This window comes from Malus domestica, chromosome 17 (genome assembly GCF_042453785.1).
Source record: "Malus domestica chromosome 17, GDT2T_hap1".
NCBI lineage: Eukaryota > Viridiplantae > Streptophyta > Magnoliopsida > Rosales > Rosaceae > Malus > Malus domestica.
The window spans coordinates 27,049,490-27,070,462 of NC_091677.1; the positions used below are offsets into that span (position 1 = coordinate 27,049,490).

Here is a 20,973-nt window from a genome sequence, read left to right on the forward strand (position 1 = left end):
TTGAGTGTGAGTATTCAGGACTATTGTGATGACAACCTAGTCTCGACAATGATCACTCTTTCCAAGACTCCCTAATTTAAACACTTCAAACATAACGGTACTCGTAAGTTTGGAGCTGGAAATGGTTTGAGTGAACTCTCTCCCAGACTAGGTACGTTGAAAATCTTAACTTGTATTTCTCTGTGTTGAGGTAGTACGTATGGCTTTGGAATGTTTTGATTGATTTGCTTGTTCGACAATTTTTCTAGGCATCTAGGTTTGATAGGGGATACTGGGAACTCCAAAGCCTGGACTTTATTTCTCAGCTCAAGGAAGTAACCACTGTGGTTTCTTACCAACCCGATTTTATCGCTATGATTGAAGGCTACAGATAAAAAAGCAACTAACAAAATTATTGGGAAATAATCCCTTCAGGAACTGATCCAGCAGCCGTTAGTCTTTTAGGTTCTCGATTGCAAATAGCTCTGAAACTCAACGGCAGTTCCACACAGCCAAAGACGGAAATGGCGTCATGGCAACATCAAGTCGCCGGAATCGGTACCTGCAAATCGGTATCTCCATAATTTGAGTTCTTCCCAGACCAATATTAGCAGGGTTGGCAGGAGCAGCTCTGCCTACACATCCAACCTTCATTGTCCAAAACTCCATTATACAAGGAGACGTACCCGAAAAGATGATGAAAAATAAAATAAAATGCAAGAGTGACAATAACAGAGAATTAAGGTATTATGGAGTGTGATTACATTAGAGTCAATATTTCCAAAAAAAAATTATAATAAACGAAAAAAAAGGGACAGGGAGGAGGGTTCCCAAAGAACTTCAGACAAAACATAGAAACCTGGAAATGTGAAAATGTGTTCAGGGTTAGGATCTCTACACTACCCTCAGTGATTTCATCTATAAAGAAACAAAATAATATCCGCCGCGTTCACTTCATAAAGCGGCGGAGGAGACGGGCTTTTATACTTGCACTTTCAGTTTGTCAACCTAAAATACCGTTAGGAACGTAGGATGGATGAGTTCTATCTTATTAAGCTAAACGCTGCTGCAGATCTTGGCGCCGCGTGATTAGAAAACTGAATAATAGTACAAATCTGAATCTTCTCAGCTCGTTCCATATAAAACCTCGGAGCCAGGGTCCTCCCCAAATGGAAGATTTAGATCAGGTAGCGAAAAGGCAGTGTCTCGGCTCCCAACCTCTTGTTGTACCTTGGAAGAAACATTTGAGGGACAGGAGCTTTGTGAAGTGCCAACGTTATTGCAATGAACACTTGTTTTCATTGTTGGAGTAGTGTCACCAACCGCATTTATTTGCTCATGTTGGTGCCAAATGGCTTCACCAGACAATACAGGTGTTGTAGCTTTCATTTTTGTCTGCGGCAACTGCAACTCAAGCTGTAACCGAAAGATAAAACCAATATTACAAAACATGTTATACATGCTGGTAATCCTGAAAATGTAAATGATTGCATACTTGGTTCTTTGTCGTCTCGCAAATGATTAAAAAAGCAAATCTACACTAAGCTATCATCGACATAAGTTATGTACTCCTCAAAAGTAAGCAATTTCTTCAAACTTTCACGTTGATAATTTCTTAATACAAGAATTTTCAAACAGAGTGTGAACAGTTAAGTTTTCTTTTTCTATTTTATTCTATAAGCTACGAAACAAGTAGTTCAATGGAAGAAGCAATTCTTATTGGAGGAAACTACAAACCCAGAAGACCATATTTTGCACTATCCATGCCTAAAACAAGTCAACCCTCAAGAAAAGATGAAGCACTGCGTCATGATTCATGGAGCAAGCTGGTCACTGATGCATAATATACACATAATGTCCATATGTACATATTCTGACAGAGGTGGACTTCCTACTTAAGTGCAATGGGATGGGAAATGTTTTGCCAGGATAGCAACTCTAAGAGGATGAAACGAAAAGTCTACAACTTTCAACATCTGCATCTTAACGACACAAAAGAGACCGCAAAATGCAGGCGTCAACCACTCCTCTGAAATGACTAAAGGCTAAAGAATCATGTTAAACAATACATAGTAAGGAGAGAAACTGGCAAATTACGCATAAAAAATCCTATTAGTGAAATTTATTGTAATCCTATTAGGTAAGGCTATTGCACAACAGCCACATATATTTCCGCACAATAGTCACTCCGTTACGACTTTTCAGACTGTAAGTTTTAGGTATATCATAAATGCATACATATTTAGAGCCTACAGAGAGTAGTAACAGCGCATTCACCTTCACTTTTTTCAAGCTTTCATTTGTGGCCCTCTGCTTCTCAACAGTGAGGCGTAGAGTTGCCAATTCCTGCTCAGAGAATAAATTAAAGAAATCAATATCCAGGTATCTCCACGAAGACATATTGGGACATATAGTGTAGTATCTTTAAGACGTACATTTTCCAAATTTCTTCTTTCCTTCAACAGCAGACTCTCCTCCTCTTTTAATTCAGCTAAAGTCTGCATGCAGCCACAAGATTTTATCACTACGCTATGACATATGAATCCAACAATATTCAGCACACCACCACAAACAAACCAAAGAAAGAACAGGGGAGGAGAAACTATTGAAATGCAGCCATTGAGCAAGTAATTCCGAGGATATTTACGCTGTAAATGAAAGAGGTCCCAAGTTTAAGCCCCGTCAAGGTCACTCGTTCAGAGCTTTTAGTATGATCTGCTCAGTAAAGATATCTTACTGCTGACTTTCGGATACTTATTACCATTAAGAGTTAGAACTTTTTGTGGTTTGAGTCTTTGAGCTAAGACTTCAATTAGCCAGAATACATAAACTTAATTGGACTTTCTTCATAAACTTTCCACGAATATCGTACTAGTGCAAATACATAACGGTATATTTACCTTCTTCTTTCTTGGCCTCTTGAAGATGGTTGATTCATTTCTAACAGCAACCTGCACACACCGAACATAACACAACTCAATAAATTCGTCAAACAAAACACTACTCAGCAAGTTGTACAGTTAAAAAAAAAAAAATACATATCAGAGCTAGCCAGCTCGGCGGATATAGAAAAGGCCGCAAACAGCTTACAAGTGAAAAAAAATATAACCAGGTACACATGTCAAACGGAGTGATCGAAACCACTGCAAAGTCCATGTAACAATAAATCCACATAGGTTGTTAGAAGGAGTTCTATTATGCATATTCCTATAGATATTCAAACTCGCACCGCTCCGAGGCCAAAAAGAACTTTTAAAGGGTTTTTTAATGACTTTCTCGTGACAATGTCAATGTGCGTTTCACTTATGTACATATGGTGACAATTTCAAATGAGCAGCCCACACATTATGTAAACTTCCCATACTCTTTTTAGTTACTTTCTTGGAGCAATTCGCGTCTCAGTTTTCGACCAAAAAATGTGCCTACTGCAATCATTCAACCTACCAAAAATAAAATTAAATAAATAAATTAAATAAAAAAACAGAAAACCCTAAAAGGGCACCAAGCAACAACAAATTCAGCTTATAACAATTTGGGAGAGACAACTCCACCCAAAGAGCCACTTTTTTACATCTTCCTTTGGGACCCACCAAAGCATAAACAGGCTAACATGCCAGGCTGTCACTTACGATCTCGTGACAGACAGTCCGAACAAAAAGTTTTCCCATTTGACTGAGTTTCCATTGGATCCAAGCTTGACCTCGTCTTTCCGTAAGAGGGACTGTGTACCCATTGGTAACAATATTTGTAAGGCTATGTATCCACGCATCAAATTTTACTTTTTACGTACTTTTTGTTAATTTTTATTTGTTGATTTTCATTAATTCATCTAATTCGACGATCAAAAGTTAAAAAAAATGAGTGAAAAGTAAAATAGGTGAGTTAATTCTTGTTTTAATGCTGCATATGGAATAAACGACGTCGCAGGGCGCCCATTCGACTTGGTCGTTACCATGCGTCTGCAGGAAACGCCAAACTGCGGCCGACCACACCCAATGATTTCCCCCTCACTGCACAACCACTACCAGCACCACACCAAACCACACAACAGTACAACACGCAGACCTATTTTGCCACCAAGGCACGCCACCGATAAAGCAGGTCACCCTGTTTCTATATTCCCCAATTGCCCTCGAAGTTTCAAGTACAGTTTGACTTTGGCAGACAGTATTACGTCATTTCATCACTCCGACAGAAGAGGGTTGGGCTTAGGGGAGTGCTGGGGGGTTGGCTGAGACTTTGTTCAATGACGAAAATGCCACTCATAGAAGGGTATTTTGGGGTTTCCAGCGGAACAAGCGTGACAGGAGCGGAAAAGACGAGTGAAAAAACGTCAAAGCGTCATCGCGTCCTCTGAAAAACCCTCAAATCAAAACCTAGAAAATAACGGAAGACGTTGACAATGGTAAAACGACAGCGCCCAGTCCAAACGACCGGCGAGCAGAGAAACCGGTACGGTGTGCGAAATGACCGAATTTTCCCCGGCGGCAACGATGCATCCACAAGCAAATGCAACGTAAGGGCATAATAGTCAAAAGGACAACGACTGGTTGGAAGCCCCCTCCACAAACAGACTGCGGAAATAGAAAGAGACGGACGGCCGGGTTCCTCTCCCGTGTAAATACCCTAGCTTCTAAGGGGTAGTTTCGTCAATTAGATAATCCAAAAATTAAGATAAAAAAGTAGCAAAAAAAAAGCCACCGAACCAAACCCCGGCCCGACCCTAATGAGTGACAGTGACAGAGACATATACACACCTTAGATCTCGCGGCATCGGTCGGCTTAAGCAGCTTGCTGGACTCTTCGGAGCCGTCGACGCCGCCAGCCGAAGTGGCACCGCTCCAGGAAAGTGGCGTGGTGGGGCTGGCCCTGGCGCCGCTCGACTCACCCTTCGTGCTCTTTCTGTCCTCAGCATCGACGTCGTCGGCATGGTGGCGACGTGGCACGTTCCTGGAGCGGCGCTGCCTTACGCACCACCGCAAAGTCGGAAAGCTGTGAATACTACTGCGCTTCGACGGCGGAGGCGGCGCGGAGTGCTTGAGGCGGAGAAGAAGGTCGACGACCGCCGCCTCGTCGTTCATGGCGAGGTTGACCCAGCCGCCGTCACTGTCATCGGGGGAAGTCATAGTGTATTCACTGACGGTTTTTTGCTTCTCCTGGTTTTTTGAAAAGAGAGAGAGGACGAAGAAGAAGAGGGTGGCGAGAGAGAAAAGGGGAGAAAGAAAATCTTTTTAAATTTATGAGGGTTTGTCTGTGTGCATAAAGAAGAAAAGAAGGAAAGAATATAAATATAATTGAAGCTTTGTCGACTTTCTTTTCTTGTGTTTCTCATCAACAACAAACTCACAGGTCACAACTCTTCCCCTTCTTCCTCTTTGTTTGGACTTTTCCCCTTTTTCTTTTTTTTTTCTTTTTTCTTTTTTTTTTCTCTGGCGATCTTTTTCTCAATTTTATGGTGGGCCATCGCAGTGGGAACAAGTGGCAGTGCTGGACCAACCTCGCGTGGCCTTTTTATTTTTATTTTTTTTGTCTTTGTTAATGGTTTTGATGGATGAGTCGATGACACACAAAGTTCATTTGTTAGTAGGATTGTGGTGTGGGTAGACGAACGTGGGACCGGAGGTGAGTGAGAATAAATTTTTAATTGCGACAGAAACATAAATGGTACATTACGTGTTTTAATAAAAGTAATGGAAAATTTTATTGTTTAAATTATTAATTTTTTAGCACATATATCATATTATTTATATAATAATACGTGATATATTATCTCGTATACTGGTTACACTGGAAAATCTTTCAGGACCAAGAATTGGGGTAGGTTTAGAAGATAGTGACGTCTGTCAGTTAGCGATGCGGCACGTTTCGCTTCGGATGTGTACGAGTTAGTTTTATATTTTAATTGTGGAGTTCTTTTTTTTTTTTTTTAAGTAAATCATTTCCGTAAAAAGGGACAATTTTATTCCAAAATTAATTTACAAACCAAAGGCCCAAATACACTTGTAAACAAAACAAACACGGGCACCTAAGCTAACATAAAAGAGCCCAACCAAGGGTCCAAAGCTAGATACAAAATAAAAGAAAATTCTAAAACCCTTCTACCACCACCACAATAGTATTTTCCTATCAAACCGAATCGATTTCCCCAGCAGACATCAAAAATCCTACCAAGCAGCACCGCTGATATTAAAAGAAGGAAAATCCCATCATCTAACCACGAATGCCGCGTCAATCTCGATCAGAAATTGAAAGAAGTCCGTAAATTTACCACAAACAAAATTGCCAAGAAAGGCATCTAAGTAAAAAATTGAAAGAAGTTCGTAAATTTACCACAAACAAAATTGTCAAGAAAGGCATCTAAGTAAAAAAGATGGTGTTGCAAACACCCGAGCAAGAGTGACCATCGAAAGTCTACGCATCATTTTGAATGATATTCAAGATACCATTGAAGATTATTTAGATTTCAAACATTCTCAAAAATTTTAAAGTTGAAAAAAATGATCCACTTTGATTCTAAAATTTTGAAATAAAGAGTAAACGTTGTTTTTGATCCAATCAGTTTGAAAATCACCGCTACATAATCAACATTTGACCCATTAAAAGTTGATATTGGACTAAGATACTTGTATTTACTTTATACATTTACTATTTAACGATCAGATTTGCAGCCAAATAGATAAAATATCATATTTAACCGTTAGATAATCATCGTATTAAGTAAATGATTGTAATTGGTCCTCCAAATTTGAGTTAATGACACTTGGTTTTGGAAGTCTCAAAACTGCCACATAGCCAAACCCGGTCCGACCTCGACAAAAAACCGGTTCCTAAACCCAAGTACCCTTCTAAACCCTGTAGTTTTCTTCGTCTCCATCTTCGTCTTCCTCAAATTCTAAAACCTAGGCCATCATCCATTTCGGCTAACAATGGCTCTCCAACTGAGATCCAGGCACCGAAACCTCACGAACCCATCTCTTACCCACCTGTTCTGCACCAAATCCTCCTCCTCCTCCGACCCATCTGACCCAAAGGACCCATCTGACCCGAAGGAACCCACCGACCCAAATCCCCAATCTCACTCTTCCTCTCTCTCTTCCTATTTCAGCGACGTCAAAGCCAGCCTCAGGCAACATCAACAGCAGCAACAACCGCCGCCGCCGCCGCCGGAACAGAGAAGACCCACTCCTCAAAACCCCTCATATCCAAACCCTTCTCCCTCCAGGACCTCCAAAGTTGCTTCCTTGGAAGAAATCCGCAAAAACCTCTCCGAGTACCGGCGCCGAACCTCCGTGCCGGACCCCACCGAATCAGGCCCTGCGGCTTCGCAACATTCTTCTACGGCTCCAGGTTTTCCACAGCATATCTCTTTTCAAGAGCTCTACAAGAGAAATGTGCTTGGCAAGGCTGAGGGCGGCAATGCCAATAGTGACCGGAAGCTCTCTTTCGATACGATTCGAGAGAGTTTGAGGAAGATAAAGAATCCCAGTGTGCAAAATGATAGAAAGGACCCTTTGTCATTGTCGCGGTATACAGAGAGTTTGCGCCTGGAGCCGAACCAGCCGAATGTGATCGGTGGGACTGGCACTCCTTTGCCATCGTCGATTTTCGGTAAGGAGTTAAGAAAGGAGAAAAATGCAGAAGATGGCTCGATTGAAATGAAGACGAATTTCGTGAAGATGTACAGTTATGCAGAGTTGGGGGAGAAGTTGAGGAAGTTGAGGCCGGACGAGAAGGGGCAAAACTGGTTTTCATTGGAGGAGTTAAATGAGAGGCTGATGAAGTTGAGGGAGATGGAAGAGAAGGAGACTCAGGCCGCCATTGGCAACCTTACATTCCGGGATTTAAGGGAAAGCTTGGTGAAGTTGCAGATGACGGACCAGGAAAAGGCAAAGAAATCATCGAGTAAGTGAGCAGTTTTGTGCTGGATTTCTATATTGTCTTGTGTTATTTGAAAAGTTCACTTCTTGAAATAAACAGTTTGTTTGCTGAGATGTTGTACTGATGGAATGGGATGAAATTTAACAGATTCCAGCTTAACAAGCCATTTTCTGGAAAAACTTTTGTGCTACTTGCTAGATAGGTGCCACAATTCTGTATCGCTAATTATTGAACAAGAACCTTTTAAATTATATTTGGATTTAGTTCCAAAGTTTGTTATGACTGTAATGGCTCCAGGCTTTATGACAAGGTAGAGTCTAGTCTGGTGCTCTGTTTCTGACAATTTGGGATAAACTTGAATTTTTCAGTAATGTGTTGTTTGCGTACTATTTGTTTCGTTTGTTTACAGAATTCATAGGTTTAAGCTTGCTTTCATACTACGCGTGAAATTTTTCCATGTTTGGAGTAAGTTATATGTGCTTCAAATATAGTGATCTTCCCCAACTGAAACTAATTTGCTTTCCTTCCTAGTTTGATTAAAATTTGAAAACGAGGACTTGGTACAGGAATTGGCTCAAGTTCTATCTTCTGTTTGCTTTCCAAATAGAAGTGCTGGATTATCACAATGTAAAGTAAAAAAGTGAATTAACAAATTTCAGTTTGTTGGTTTGTATGTTTTAAATTTTTAATTTACAGCTAAAGCTACAACAAAATTTCAAATTGTGTTGCGCGATTGATTTTATTGGATGAGTATCTTGCAATTTACTGATTGATTCTGTTGTTGCAGCAGTCCAGAGAATTGATGTCTTGTCACATATAGGTCGAACTCCAAACTTTATGCTGCAACCTCCAAAGGAAAATTTGGTTGAAAAGGCAAGTATAGCTTTTCTGTTAACTTTACACGTCAGTTAAGAATTTGCACAAGATTCACGTAATTCAAATACTCAATTGTCCTTACTCCACCACGTGCTATGATGTTGTCCTCAATATTAATCAGCCTTCATAACAACACATAGTATGCACGACTGCCTGTCATCACTTGAGGTCTTATTTGGTTCATGTTGTATGCTATCTGTTTGAAAGCTCAGAAAAATTTTGGTTTTCACTTAATAGATGCTTGAATTGTTGTGATTCTCACACGAAATAATTCTACATTGCAAATTTTGTTAATTTTGATCAATAGTTTGGTGCCTAATATATTAATAAAATGTTTATGCAGTATTTCCATCCAGATAACATGTCTTCTGCAGAAAAACTGAAACTTGAGCTTGCCAAAGTTAGAGATGAGTTTAAAATGTCAGAGTCAGATTGTGGTTCTGCTCGAGTTCAAGGTATCGGTTTTAGTTTTGGGTTCATTACACCTTTTATTTGCAGAATAATGATTTTTTCTGATTTTCTTGTCCATCATGCCAAGTGTTCTATCTTTATCATTGGCACATACATTCAAGCTAATTTTTGAATTGTCCAGAAATTTAATTCCTTTTTTCTTTTGGGTTTTTCAATTTACTTGCAAACAATATTTCAATCTCCTTTCATCCATAACATTTTTGTTATCTGTTGTTGTTGTTGTTATAATATTTATTCTTTACCAATGCTTGGTGGTTCAAGTGGTAAGGAGCTTGTTCCCCTTAAACAAGGTCTCGAGTTCAAACCTTGTGAATGGAGAAGCCAACATTGGGAGAGCTTCCCCCCCAAATGGGGTCCGACCTGGCTCGAGGGATTAGTCCTCGCCTACATGCGGGGGATACCCTAGATTCATCCAAAAAATAAATATTTATTCTTTGCCATCACATTATACTATTCATAGAGAAGACAAAGGTGAGAAAGGTTACACTATGCACAAAGATGTTGACACTGGTTTGCATCGCAGGGTTGCGTCCTCTTATTATTTTAACGGGTGATAGCCCCCTTCACTTTTGCTTTTGGTAAATAAACATCAGAACAATAAAAAATTCTAGGCGCCTTTCCATCATCAATGGAGCTAACTAAAGTAATTAAACAGACAAATAGGAAGAAATGTTTTATGTTTTTGGATATTCATGTAGTGAAGGTTCAAGAGTTTTGGATATGTACTTAGATCGTCTGTGGGTTTCAATAAGGGTGTTTTACGTTCGTATATTCTACAAAAATAACATTGGTTGTCATGCATCCTCTTCATCGAGGGCTGTTTGTTGAGCTTGAATACTGCCAGAGTGGTTCTTTGCTTGGTGTGGGGTAGAGTCCTCACCTTTGAAAATTTCAAGAGGTCATTTTGGGTAAATACTTTGTAGCTGAAAAAATGCTAGGAATCAGTTCACCACTTTCTGCTATACTCGGCTTCAGAGTTGTCGTCTACTTTCCTCTACTTCTATGTGGTTCAGTTAGTTATATCTGGCTCAGTGAAAGGTTTCCTTTGGCGGACGGCTTCCTTGTGTATACAAAGAGACAGAAACAGTAGACACTTTTATGTGAAAAAAAAGTTGTCTTGTTTATCAAAAAAGGGGAGAAAAGGAACAAGTTGAAACCGGGATTTATTATTTTAGCTGTTAAACGAGTTAAAATGGTTTATGACCAAGAACTGAGTTGAAGAGAAAAAATCTTCAACCCCACACCCCTTTTGCTGGGGAAAAATAAAGGGTTTAACTGTGCTGAAATTAGTACATACATAGCAGGTTTATCCCTTCTGACACTTGATTTGAAGGTTAACTAATGTTTTGTTTTCTTGGTTGCTCTGCAGTGGCACAATTGACAACAAAGATCAAGCATCTATCTTCAGTTTTACACAAAAAGGTCTCTGTGGAACCAATAATCTTCTGTTTTATGCTTTCACGTTTATATTTCATAAATTTATCATCATGCTAATATTTGAGGCAATTTGACTCTTTTCTGTGTCTAGTGTACAATTTACATGCTACAACTTTGACTTGGGTTTGAGATAATTTGTGGAGTTTTAATAGTCCAAAGTAATTAGAGATAAAGTTAATGGTCGGCATGTTGGGTGGATCAACGCAATGTATCTATTCCTAGCTTTTACTCCCAAAGTTGACCTTGAAAACAGATTTTGACAGTAGTGTGCAACTATCTAGGTGCTGGTGTGTTTGGGTTTACACTCATAAGTTTTTCATGATTCTGTTTACCAAATTCCGCACTCTTGTAAATACAGAGGTGAGTACTAGACATTTTTTAAATACATATCTAATGCTCAGACACCGACATACATGCTGGTACATACTTGCCACCCTCCCATTACTCTTATAGCTGTTATCGTAGTTATTGTTAGCCTTAAGTACTCCCTTTAAACCTCACTGGAGTAAAAACTACTGTCGATAGATATGGGTTGTGAGATATGCATTACTGCCTTGTACCCAATAAAGGAATGAGTCGTCAGGGTTTTCCTTGTGACCAAAAAAGTAAAAAACCATATGCTGGTGTTGGATTTTAGGATACCGAATGTGTGCCAAGTTGTTTTATTACTCGATGTAAAATCTTTGCATATTTGTTTTATGTAGGACAAGCATTCTCTGAAGGGTCTTCAAGCGATGGTGCAGCAGAGGAAGAGGTTATTGAAGTATCTTCGAAGAACTGACTGGGATTCTTACTGCCTTGTGCTCTCTAAACTTGGTCTCCGGGACAAGCCAGAGTTTCTTTCTAAACTTGGTCTCCGGTACAAGGAAAATAACAAGAATTAGACCAGTCGACACTGTTTCTCCGTTTCTTCAGCATTTTGGTTCGTGCCCGGTCAACCATTACTTCTTCCAGTTTTGCAGGGAAGAAGAGCGAAATTGGAGGCCCGTGCTGGTTTCAGTTCTATTCTATCTCTACGTTTCGTTTTTGTTTGCTGTTTCTCTTCCAAGTTTCGGACTTCCTTCTGCATTCGATTTCTGGTCGTTTCTTTTTTCGCCGACAGGATGGAATTTTTGTAATTGGATTGCAAATTAGGGGATAAATGTATCAAGTTTCACCATATTAAGCATATTGAAAGATCTGAATTCATTCTCGATTGGTTCGGATGCAAATTGGTTGAATATTATAGTTCCGAAGCGGAAACCATCCGTAAAACAGACTCTAATATTGCACAAATACAATATTTTGACTCTTATTTGCAGGAGAAGTACCATAAATCATGTGTGGTTCGTTTGCCTCACTCACAAACAAGGCACCCATGAAGCAAGAAAAAGTTCCTTTGGCTTTCGGTATGAACATAACCAGGAGGCGGAACTATTTTCTTCAGCGACGAAGAGAAAACCATCCACGAAACAATATCAGCACTGACATTTTTACAATGCCACAAATTTATCTCCCTCAGCCTTTTGCAGTTCTTCACGACTCCCTTCACCCCTTCTGATGTCAAACTCCCGCTGCCCGCCAAGTTCAATCTCTGTAGGCTGGGACATCTTTTCCCAATCATAGCCAGTGCCTCATCATCGATTCCCGAACGCATCCATTTCAATACCGTCAACTTCGGAAGTTGAAACTCAAGGAGTAAACAAAGATTCTTCCTCACTCTACCATCTATCTTCAATTCCCTGATCTCAGAGCATCTCTTTAGTACTTCCATAATGCCTTCTTCTGATACTCCCTTACAGCCGCTCAAATCAAGCACTTCCAAATTGGGGAAAATATATGCGAAACTTGTCAAAAAGGCATCGTCTATCGAGCTATTTTGAGCCAAGTTCAGCGATTTCATTTGATTGTTTGCCTTACAATCCGTCTCAATGTCTCCGTCCCCAATACCTGTTCCTGCCATTTCCATTGTATCCAAAACCAGACAGCTTGTTATGAGGATGTAGAAGGTGATATCGGTCACCTTACTGCAATAATTAAGGTTAATATATCTGATACTATGGAGGAACAGGGATAGCTCGGCCATGTCCTTGTCTCTGAGAAAATGTGCCGACTCAAGATCTAAGTACTCAAGGGACTGGTACTCACTCAACAAAACCCGAATTCCAGCAAAACTATAGTTTGTACATCCAGAAAGAATGAGCTGCTTTAGAGGCAAATGTGCTTCTGCAACCGCATCCAGAAATTCATCCGAAATCATCCAACCCGAAAGATCAATAGCCAACAAGGCTTTCCAGCTTATGAATGGTACTTGGGGTGGTACATCAAGGGAAAGGCTCCTAGCCGAAATATAATTCAATTGGCGACAGTCACAGAGGAGCTTAGATATGCCATTCAGTGTTATGAAGTGACAAAAGTTCAACACAATTTGGCATAAAAACAAACAGTTGGTGGACAAGCACACAAGCGATTTATCAGTGATGAAGCTATTACCAGAAAGGTGGATCTTTCTCAGGCTCTTGAGCTTCTTCGACAGCGATAAAATGCCCGAATCGGATATCGGCCTCGAGATAGGGGTGGAATCCGAAATCCCAATTGGGGAAAAACCATATTCATCATCAGGGCAGCCGATGTCAAGCTCTTCAAGGCATGGAAAAGAATCTGCAATCAAATTCAGATCAGAATCCCCAAAACATCGGATTTTGGAGCAGTTCAAACTCTTCAAATTCTCCAATTTCGAACCCAACGATCTTAAACCAACCGCGGGTAAAGTCGCCTGATCGGAAACGTTGAGGGATTCTAGGTTCAACCCAGAGAGCGCAATTTGATGGAGAATTGGGTTCATGTCGCCATGGAATTTGGCGAGGTCGATGTGTTTGAGACGAGGGAACCGTCGGAGAAGACGAGGGAGGAGGGATTGGAGTGCTGGATCGGAGCGTTTGAGTTTGAGAGTGGATAGAAGGCGATTGGTGAAGGAGAGGAACTGCTTGCTGACGAGAGAGAGTGAATTGAAGGGAGAGGGGTGGTCTGGGTCTAGGTCTAGCAGTAGCTGTTTAAGTATCAATTCCCAGCATTCTTCTGGCAAATCTGCAGATTTCTCTGCCATTGCTGTTCTTCCCCAAGGTTTGGAAGAAAGCTGAAGCGATAGAAGTGGATATGAGGAGGTGGGTGTTGCGGGCTTTAGCTTTAAGAAGAAGTTCACTTAAATAAATAAATAAAAAGAACTTATGATATCATATATATGATATTTCAAATATGGTCACGCTCTCTAAAGTAGAAATTTTGGTTTCAAATTTTGAAAATTTTGGTGACTAGCTTCTAGGCAAATCTCCTCGCAGTCTCTACACTCCTACCTTCTACCTCCTTTATCATTGAGCGGTCATTTAAGCCTTCTTCAATTTTGGGCTAAAACTCAAATTTCCACTTCTATTTCCTTTTAAAACTCAACCCAACCTAAGGCTAAAATGTGGCCTAAAACCTAAAACTCAAATGAAAGTCAAATTTAGCTCAGCATTAGTGGGGTTGGCCTACCATATATGTATATTTTATTTAGTTTTATATTTATAAATTCATTGAATCCAACGGTTAAGATCTAATTTGATGAAATTCAACAGTAAAAAAAAATTAATAGTCCAAATTTAAATCTAATGGCTAAAGTAATTAAAAAAATCTTTTATTTGTTTCATATTTTTTCATAGTGTTTAACGAGTTTCATGGTGTTGGTTAGTGATTTTTCAGTATTTGTTAGAATCTAAATATTTTTAGGTGAAAATGTTCATAAATTAAATTAAGATAGTCTACATAATTTTTTATTTAAAAAAAAAGTTACTTTAAGAAAAAAAATTAGTTTAAATTCATTTTTTAATAATTTAGAGCTAAAATTTTAGGCCAGAAGGATTTGAGTAGAAAAATTGTTTCTTGGTTAAAACCTAAATTTTATGGGCTAAAAATTTTAGGTTTTAGGCCAAGGGTTAGAGATGGTCTTAGGGGCTTTAGCTGGTGATCCGGGCTGTTTCTCTCTCGACGATGAAGTTTATCCCCCATCGTCTCATTGGCCGACCTTGACTCCTATTATTTGAGGTCATATCTAGTATTCAGATTTTACCTCGATTTGGTACCGCTCTCATCGAAAATCAATTTTACGATATAGACGCTTATGACTTTCCTCTCTATGCCCTGCAGTAATGATTCCTCTAACATTACCACCTTTACCACAACGATGTAGTCCATATGTTGATGAGGTGTGATGCCTAGTAACGGCTATTTTCACACACTACTCATGCTCTCTTTATAACAGAATTGAGAGAAAGAATCCAACGTAGATTCTTGAGTGTTGTAATCGATTTTGTTAGTGTTTTCAAAGCTAATGAGCTCGATTTCCAATTAAATTTAAAGCATGAAATCACTGAGAACGTAATCTCATAGTTGCAGAGTAATGGAGGAAGGAAGAAGGAAACCAACAGTTCTTCACCAATAAGTAAGACGTCTTAGTATCGAATCTCATGAATGTCGAGTTCATTACCAATTTATTCATCACCCCTTAGAATAAATATACCATTGTATAAAATTTAAAAAAACAAATTCTATACCCACACAGCATGTATTCACGAAAGGCAACACAAACCATAAAAGAAAAAGCAACACACTATTTCTAGTACATTTACTGACCATATCTCACATCGAGATAATGTGATACAATATCGTTCCTCTTTTAGCATATCCAGTTTTCGTGCTCATCGAGAATGTATTCGCCAATGCAATAGGTCGTAGTACTAATTTGATTTAGAGTATCTTGAATAGCAAGGGGTGTGATATTTCACTCCTTAAAAATACCTATCTGATTGACTTAAAACCCCAAATATGTTTACAATTGAAGTATCTACAGAACAGGATTCAACCTAAAGAAAATATGCCAGAGGCACAAAATTTTGAAAATTATTGAAATATAGTTGACCCTTTTTTATTTGAACGATACTCTAATCTAATCTAAACAGTAGCTATGAGATTTAGATTTTTAATTTTAGATATTGAGTATCAAGTCCTATGCTGAAAAATCCTCGTTTAAGTTAAGGTTTCAACTCTGTCTCTGGTCAGAAATCCTTACACTAGAATGCTGAGTCTCGTCTTTAAGATTTATGTTCTCGAGTTTTGAGTCCTTCCTCGACCTAACACCACCTTGCTTAGCGTATTTCCAACGAGAGACCGTACGTTAAGATCTCTACCCACTACAACAAATCGGTCATTTACCTAGAAACATTTTAGTGTGAAACTTATCTTTCTCTCTGTAGAATTCCTTTGGCGAGGAAAATTTTGAGTTCTAGCAAAAAGTGAGCTCACTTTGATCTCCATGCTAATGTGGAAATTTTTTTCATCTTACTCTAGGTTTAGTGGGAATTATTTTTTCTTCTCGCCAAAATATTAGCTAGGAAATTATTACTTTTCTTGCTGAATAAAATTTTTAGCAAGAAAATGAGTCCCACTATGGCACTCCTGCTGTATTTCCCAAATGTGTCAAATACGGCGATGTTTTATTCAAAAATATAGTGAGAAATATTTTAATGAGGTTGAATAAGGATTCAACGAGAAAATAATTTCTCGCAGACAGCCCAAGTTTTTTTAAGCCCAATATTTTTCTAAGGGTCGTTTGGCGTGAGAAAAAAGAAAAGAAAAATACCAACTAAACTCATTCAGTCACTTTGCTTCAATCTGTCGCTTTGTCTCTCTTTTTCAACCACACTCTCTCTGTAGAATGAGAAAGCAGTTAAGGGCGTTGCACTCTTGAACGTTCTGAAACACTCTCCAAACTCATTCTTGTTGGTCGAAGACGATAATGGTAAACTTTGCACTCTGTTGACACCCCAAAATGTCACATGCAAGCCCAACCAAGTCTCAAGACCCAATTGTATAAAAGACCCCAAACCAAGCCTAAACACATGCAGAGGAATAGAATCGAGAAAAATGAGTACTTATAATCATGCCACGCTACAGTTATTAAACCAGATAGAAATCACGCTATGCCTACGGAAATCCATGCATATACGTCAAGCCAAGCCTTATCACTTTAAATCACTATTCATGCTAAAATAAGCCCATGTCACATGTTTGGGGATTGCCAAGTGAATTGTGGTGTGGATCGTTATGGAAGTTCAATAGGCCTACGTGGAGTCAAGATTATGGAAGACTTTGGGTTGCTTAGAAGCCCAAAGATCTAAGCCAATAACCTTTGTAATCCACATGGGCAAGTTTGAGAGAAAACCAGCCTAGTTTCTTTCTTTCCTTAGCAAGCCAACCAATCTAGTTAGGAAGGAACCAAATCCTAGCCTTAATTTCACATGAAAGCCTAGCAAAGTAGACATTTTAATGAAGAGAGAAGTTGACTTTCATTTCCTAGCTCACTCTGAAGATCAACGCTTGAAAGCCAGGAGACGCATTACCAGAAATAACACATGTGGAAGTTGACCCAGAAAAGCAACGACTCGGAAGAAAGTTCAACGTAGGCTTTACGAGACCAACGATATATATCTATCTTATACCAAGAAGAAAAGCCATAGTGAGACCAGGAGAAAGAAGAAGAAGACCAAGCCAATGTTAGAGATTTCTTGGGAATACTAGAACATGGGTCATTATCCTACAAAAGGAAGGTTAGAAACCATTAAAGGAGATCCAAGAACTCAACCTAGAGAGAAAAGCTTAGAAAGTTAGGAGGATTGTATTGCACCAAGCTAGGAAAATCTCTCCCTTAGTGCAAACAGCCACAAATCCCAGAAAGCATCACCCCTGCAACCTTAGTGTTTTCCATAACCTTCCTCTCAGGATACTAGCCATCAGAAACCTTGTTACCACCCTAGGAAGCCTAGATTATTCAAACAAGAAAACCATGCAACCATGCCAACTCTCTATCTCATGCTAAACCGATAAACTTTTAGCTTCCAATCATGCCTCACTTGAGCAAGTCATTATTTGTTTAACCATGCTATCTTTGAGTCATTAATCCAACTGAGATATTTCCTAAGACGTGCTAATCCTTTCGAGATATTCCGGGACTTGGTACAAAACTAAACTGAGGGAGACAAGAGAACGTTCTCAAAGCCTGAGTCTACCTTAACCTAAAAGTCCCCAACACACCTTCATCTTTTCTTCGTTCTGGTCTCTTAACCATAGCGCCAATTTCCACTTTTCTCTTTTCTCTCTCTTTTTTTTTTTTTTTTTTTTTTTTCCCAGGTTTGCACTTCAATTTATCTTTTTCTTATTGGGTTCACTTTGTTTCCTTCTTTCTATTTTCCCTTATGTGGTATTTGAGCAATGTTAGGGAGACCAAATTGCAAACCAAATGATGTGTCACCAATAAGAAACAAGCATGATAATCAACAATTAATTAATAATCCAATCATTTACAACCATATCATTTAGTTTGCAAATTTGGTTTAAAAAAATTTGGTCTCCCTAATATTACTCGTGGTATTTTGGCTTATAAATATAGACCCGATTAAAATGGAAAATTAATATATTATTTTTGAAATTTTAACCGACAGAATGCCCATGTTGTTGAAAATCATGAATTGATGCCTCTTTCCATTTCATCTATATCACGTATTGTTGTCTCATTCTCTCTATCTCCCACCCATTTCAACCATGATCTCTTGTAAGTTTCAATTCAAAATAGTTGATTTTGATCAACTAAGGGTTGTGTTGTTAACTTATATTTTTTTAATTGGTAGTAGGAGAACTATAATTTCTAGTTGTAAAGCATTGAGAAATTGTATACCATATGCATGATCTCCTCTTAGGTAGGTTGCTTGACTTTTAATTTTATTGTTTTGACCTCTCGTGTTGTCCATGTCGTGAAATATATGTGGATGTAATTTATTTATAAAATATGGATAACAGGACAACATTAAATTATGAACTTGGATGTTGTTGCCTACATGTAACATTTTATACCAATATGTATAGTTTTACATTCCATTACAAGGACTCTACCGCCACTTTTTGACAATTCATTTAGGGGCTTCAACTAAATCTTTGTGTTATTGACTCAAAGATTTATTTTGAAGCACATGAAATCATAAAGTTTTATTTTGATGGGAGTTCACACATATTCCCTCCCGAGCCAAGCAAAACTCACTCTAGTGTATATACCAAAAGACGAGACTATTTTAAAATGCTGATAACAGTTATCTTTGTGTGTTTTGTTAAAGTATTTGAAGTCTCCTAGCCGTTAGGGTTAGGGTTCCTTATTTCTAGGGTTCAGTTTCTAGCCGTGCAAATAATCTCTCTTATTCTTGAGGGACAAACTTATCTTTCTGTTTCTGACTTAGTCATGCACCACGATCTTAGGCCATGTAAATCGTGGGTTGTTATTTCCGATTTCATTGCATTGTAAGGCTATTTAACAGCCACAAGTTTCATTCAATAAACAAGGACATTCTCTCAGGTTTCTAGTGTTATCAGACTATACACGTACAAAAGCTTTCTGCCATTTTCTCTGAGTTCCAACATCTGGTATCAGAGCCCCACCACGAGGCTTGATCAAAACTTGCTACACAGGAAGTAGTGTGGAGGAACAAAGATATGACGTCTGAAGGCAGCTTTGTACAACCTGCGATTCCGCGATTTGATGGACACTACGATCACTGGAGTATACTAATGGAAAACTTTCTATGTTCCAAAGAGTATTGGAACCTGGTGGAAACGAGAGTCACTGCATCAGTAGAGGGAGTTGACTCAAGTGATGCACATAAGAAGGTGATTGATGATCAAAAGCTGAAAGACTTGAAGTGCAAAAACTATTTGTTTCAAGCCATCGATCGTTTGATCTTAGAGACCATATTGAAGAAGGACACTGCGAAGGACATCTGGGATTCCTTGAAGCAGAAATATCAAGGAACAGCACGTGTCAAACGTGCTCAATTGCAGGCTCTTCGAAAGGAGTTTGAAGTGCTGCACATGAAGGTTGGAGAATCTAACAATGACTATTTTGGACGAACTCTCGTCATTGCCAACAAGATGAGGATTCACAAAGAGCACATGGAGGATGCGGTGATCATAGAGAACATCTTAAGGTCTATGGTTCCAAAATATGACTATGTTGTATGATCAATTGAGGAATTAAATGATCTAGATGCTTTGTCCATTGATGAGCTTCAAAGCAGTTTGTTGGTGCATGAACAACGGATTAGTCGCCATGTTGTAGTGGAGGAACAAGCGCTGTAAGTCACATCTGGGACTCAACAAGGAGGACGAGGTGGAGGTCGCAGTAACTATCGTGGAAGAAGAAGAGGAAGGGGCAGATCTGGGTTTGATAAATCAACCCTAGAATGTTACAACTATCATGAGTTGGGACACTTTCAGTGGGAATGCCCAAAGAAAGCATGGGATTCAAAGACAAACTATGCAGAAACAAAAGATGAGATGTTGTTGATGGCGCATGTCGATTTCAAAAAAGCTGGAACTGAACACATCTGGTTTCTTAACTCTGGGTGTAGCAACCATATGAGCGGCAAGAGAGACATTTTTGTTGATCTTGATAGCAGTTTCAAGGAATCAATAAAGATGGGAAATGACTCGAGTCTTATTGTTCAAGGCAAAGGCACAGTTCGAGTGGAGGTAAAAGGGATAGTTCATGTGATCATGGGAGTTTTCTTTGTACTCGAACTGAAGAACAATCTATTAAGTATTGGGCAGTTGCAAGAAAAAGGGTTCACTGTGCTCATTCAACGAGACAAATGTAAGATATTTCACCCTGAGAATGGGCTCATCATTGAAACTAAAATGACTCCTAATAGAATGTTTATCATGGTTGCTCACTGCTCACCACCAAGTGAGAAAAAGTGCTTCTCCTCTCTAACCACAGATCAGGCCACTCTTTGGCACCGTTGATATGGGCACCTGAGTTGGAATGGACTCAAAGTACTTCAACAAAAGAATATGGTGGAAGGGTTACCCCAGTTCAAAGCCATTCAGCAAGTATGTGAAGGCTGTTTGGTAGGACGACATCATCGAGATCCATTCCAAAAAGAAAGCATATGAAGGGCTTCCAAAGTTCTACAGTTGGTGCATGCTGACATCTGTGGTTCGATCAACCCAACCTTGAACAGCAACAAAAGGTATTTAATCACCTTTATTGATGATTATAGTAGAAAAACCTGGGTTTATTTTTTGATAGAGAAATCAGAAGCTTTTGCTACCTTCAAAACCTATAAAGCTAGGGTGCATAAGGAAACTGGAGCATTAATTCGAAGTCTGAGAACAGATCGAGGGGGTGAATTCACATCACAAGAGTTCACAAACTATTGTAATAAGAATGGGATACACAAACAATTAACTGCTGCATACACTCCGCAGCAAAACGGT

The 20,973-nt window shown here is 39.1% G+C and overlaps 5 protein-coding genes across 6 annotated transcripts; 2 read left to right on the forward strand and 3 right to left on the reverse strand.

Annotated features, from left to right (window-relative positions):
• Positions 1-702: 702 nt before the first annotated feature.
• Positions 703-5,347, reverse strand: LOC103403130 (uncharacterized). Its single transcript, XM_008341954.4, has 5 exons — positions 4,737-5,347; positions 2,880-2,930; positions 2,415-2,477; positions 2,257-2,325; positions 703-1,395 (listed from the first exon to the last, which is right to left on the reverse strand). Exons 1-5 carry the CDS (start codon positions 5,103-5,105, stop codon positions 1,105-1,107), a joined length of 843 nt encoding a protein of 280 aa, XP_008340176.3. The 5' UTR covers positions 5,106-5,347; the 3' UTR covers positions 703-1,104.
• A 1,310-nt stretch (positions 5,348-6,657) lies between these two features.
• On the forward strand, positions 6,658-11,836 carry LOC103403129 (uncharacterized). Of its 2 annotated transcripts, none has more exons than XM_008341952.4 (5): positions 6,658-7,881; positions 8,645-8,730; positions 9,077-9,188; positions 10,574-10,626; positions 11,346-11,836. In XM_008341952.4, the coding sequence occupies exons 1-5, from the start codon at positions 6,906-6,908 to the stop codon at positions 11,523-11,525; spliced, it is 1,407 nt and encodes a 468-aa protein (XP_008340174.1). In that variant the 5' UTR covers positions 6,658-6,905; the 3' UTR covers positions 11,526-11,836. The 2 variants fall into 2 exon arrangements, with proteins under 2 accessions (XP_008340174.1, XP_008340175.1); XM_008341953.4 differs by having other exon boundaries at positions 6,793-7,881; positions 8,648-8,730.
• A 141-nt stretch (positions 11,837-11,977) lies between these two features.
• LOC139193440 (F-box protein SKIP2-like) lies at positions 11,978-12,394 on the reverse strand. The gene has a single exon (XM_070816463.1). The coding sequence runs from the start codon at positions 12,392-12,394 to the stop codon at positions 11,978-11,980; it is 417 nt and encodes a 138-aa protein (XP_070672564.1).
• A 32-nt stretch (positions 12,395-12,426) lies between these two features.
• Positions 12,427-13,726, reverse strand: LOC103403128 (F-box/LRR-repeat protein 3). The gene is made up of 2 exons (XM_029096850.1): positions 12,536-13,726; positions 12,427-12,438 (listed from the first exon to the last, which is right to left on the reverse strand). The coding sequence occupies exons 1-2, from the start codon at positions 13,724-13,726 to the stop codon at positions 12,427-12,429; spliced, it is 1,203 nt and encodes a 400-aa protein (XP_028952683.1).
• A 5,465-nt stretch (positions 13,727-19,191) lies between these two features.
• Positions 19,192-20,499, forward strand: LOC103403346 (uncharacterized). Its single transcript, XM_008342157.1, has 3 exons — positions 19,192-19,710; positions 19,814-19,876; positions 19,972-20,499. The coding sequence occupies exons 1-3, from the start codon at positions 19,192-19,194 to the stop codon at positions 20,497-20,499; spliced, it is 1,110 nt and encodes a 369-aa protein (XP_008340379.1).
• Positions 20,500-20,973: the final 474 nt, after the last annotated feature.

Coding starts and splice junctions, on each gene's coding strand:
- LOC103403129 (XM_008341952.4), top strand. CDS start 6,906: ATGGCTCTCCAACTGAGATCCAGGCACCGAAACCTCACGAACCCATCT. Junction 8,731..9,076: donor AGGAAAATTTGGTTGAAAAG/GCAAGTATAGCT, acceptor ATGTTTATGCAG/TATTTCCATCCAGATAACAT. Junction 10,627..11,345: donor CTTCAGTTTTACACAAAAAG/GTCTCTGTGGAA, acceptor TGTTTTATGTAG/GACAAGCATTCTCTGAAGGG.
- LOC103403128 (XM_029096850.1), bottom strand. CDS start 13,726: ATGGCAGAGAAATCTGCAGATTTGCCAGAAGAATGCTGGGAATTGATA.
- LOC103403346 (XM_008342157.1), top strand. CDS start 19,192: ATGACGTCTGAAGGCAGCTTTGTACAACCTGCGATTCCGCGATTTGAT. Junction 19,711..19,813: donor TTCCAAAATATGACTATGTT/GTATGATCAATT, acceptor GCCATGTTGTAG/TGGAGGAACAAGCGCTGTAA. Junction 19,877..19,971: donor AGGACGAGGTGGAGGTCGCA/GTAACTATCGTG, acceptor GGACACTTTCAG/TGGGAATGCCCAAAGAAAGC.
- LOC139193440 (XM_070816463.1), bottom strand. CDS start 12,394: ATGGAAGTACTAAAGAGATGCTCTGAGATCAGGGAATTGAAGATAGAT.
- LOC103403130 (XM_008341954.4), bottom strand. CDS start 5,105: ATGACTTCCCCCGATGACAGTGACGGCGGCTGGGTCAACCTCGCCATG. Junction 2,931..4,736: donor CCGATGCCGCGAGATCTAAG/GTGTGTATATGT, acceptor CGGTGTGTGCAG/GTTGCTGTTAGAAATGAATC. Junction 2,478..2,879: donor AGAGGCCAAGAAAGAAGAAG/GTAAATATACCG, acceptor GGCTGCATGCAG/ACTTTAGCTGAATTAAAAGA.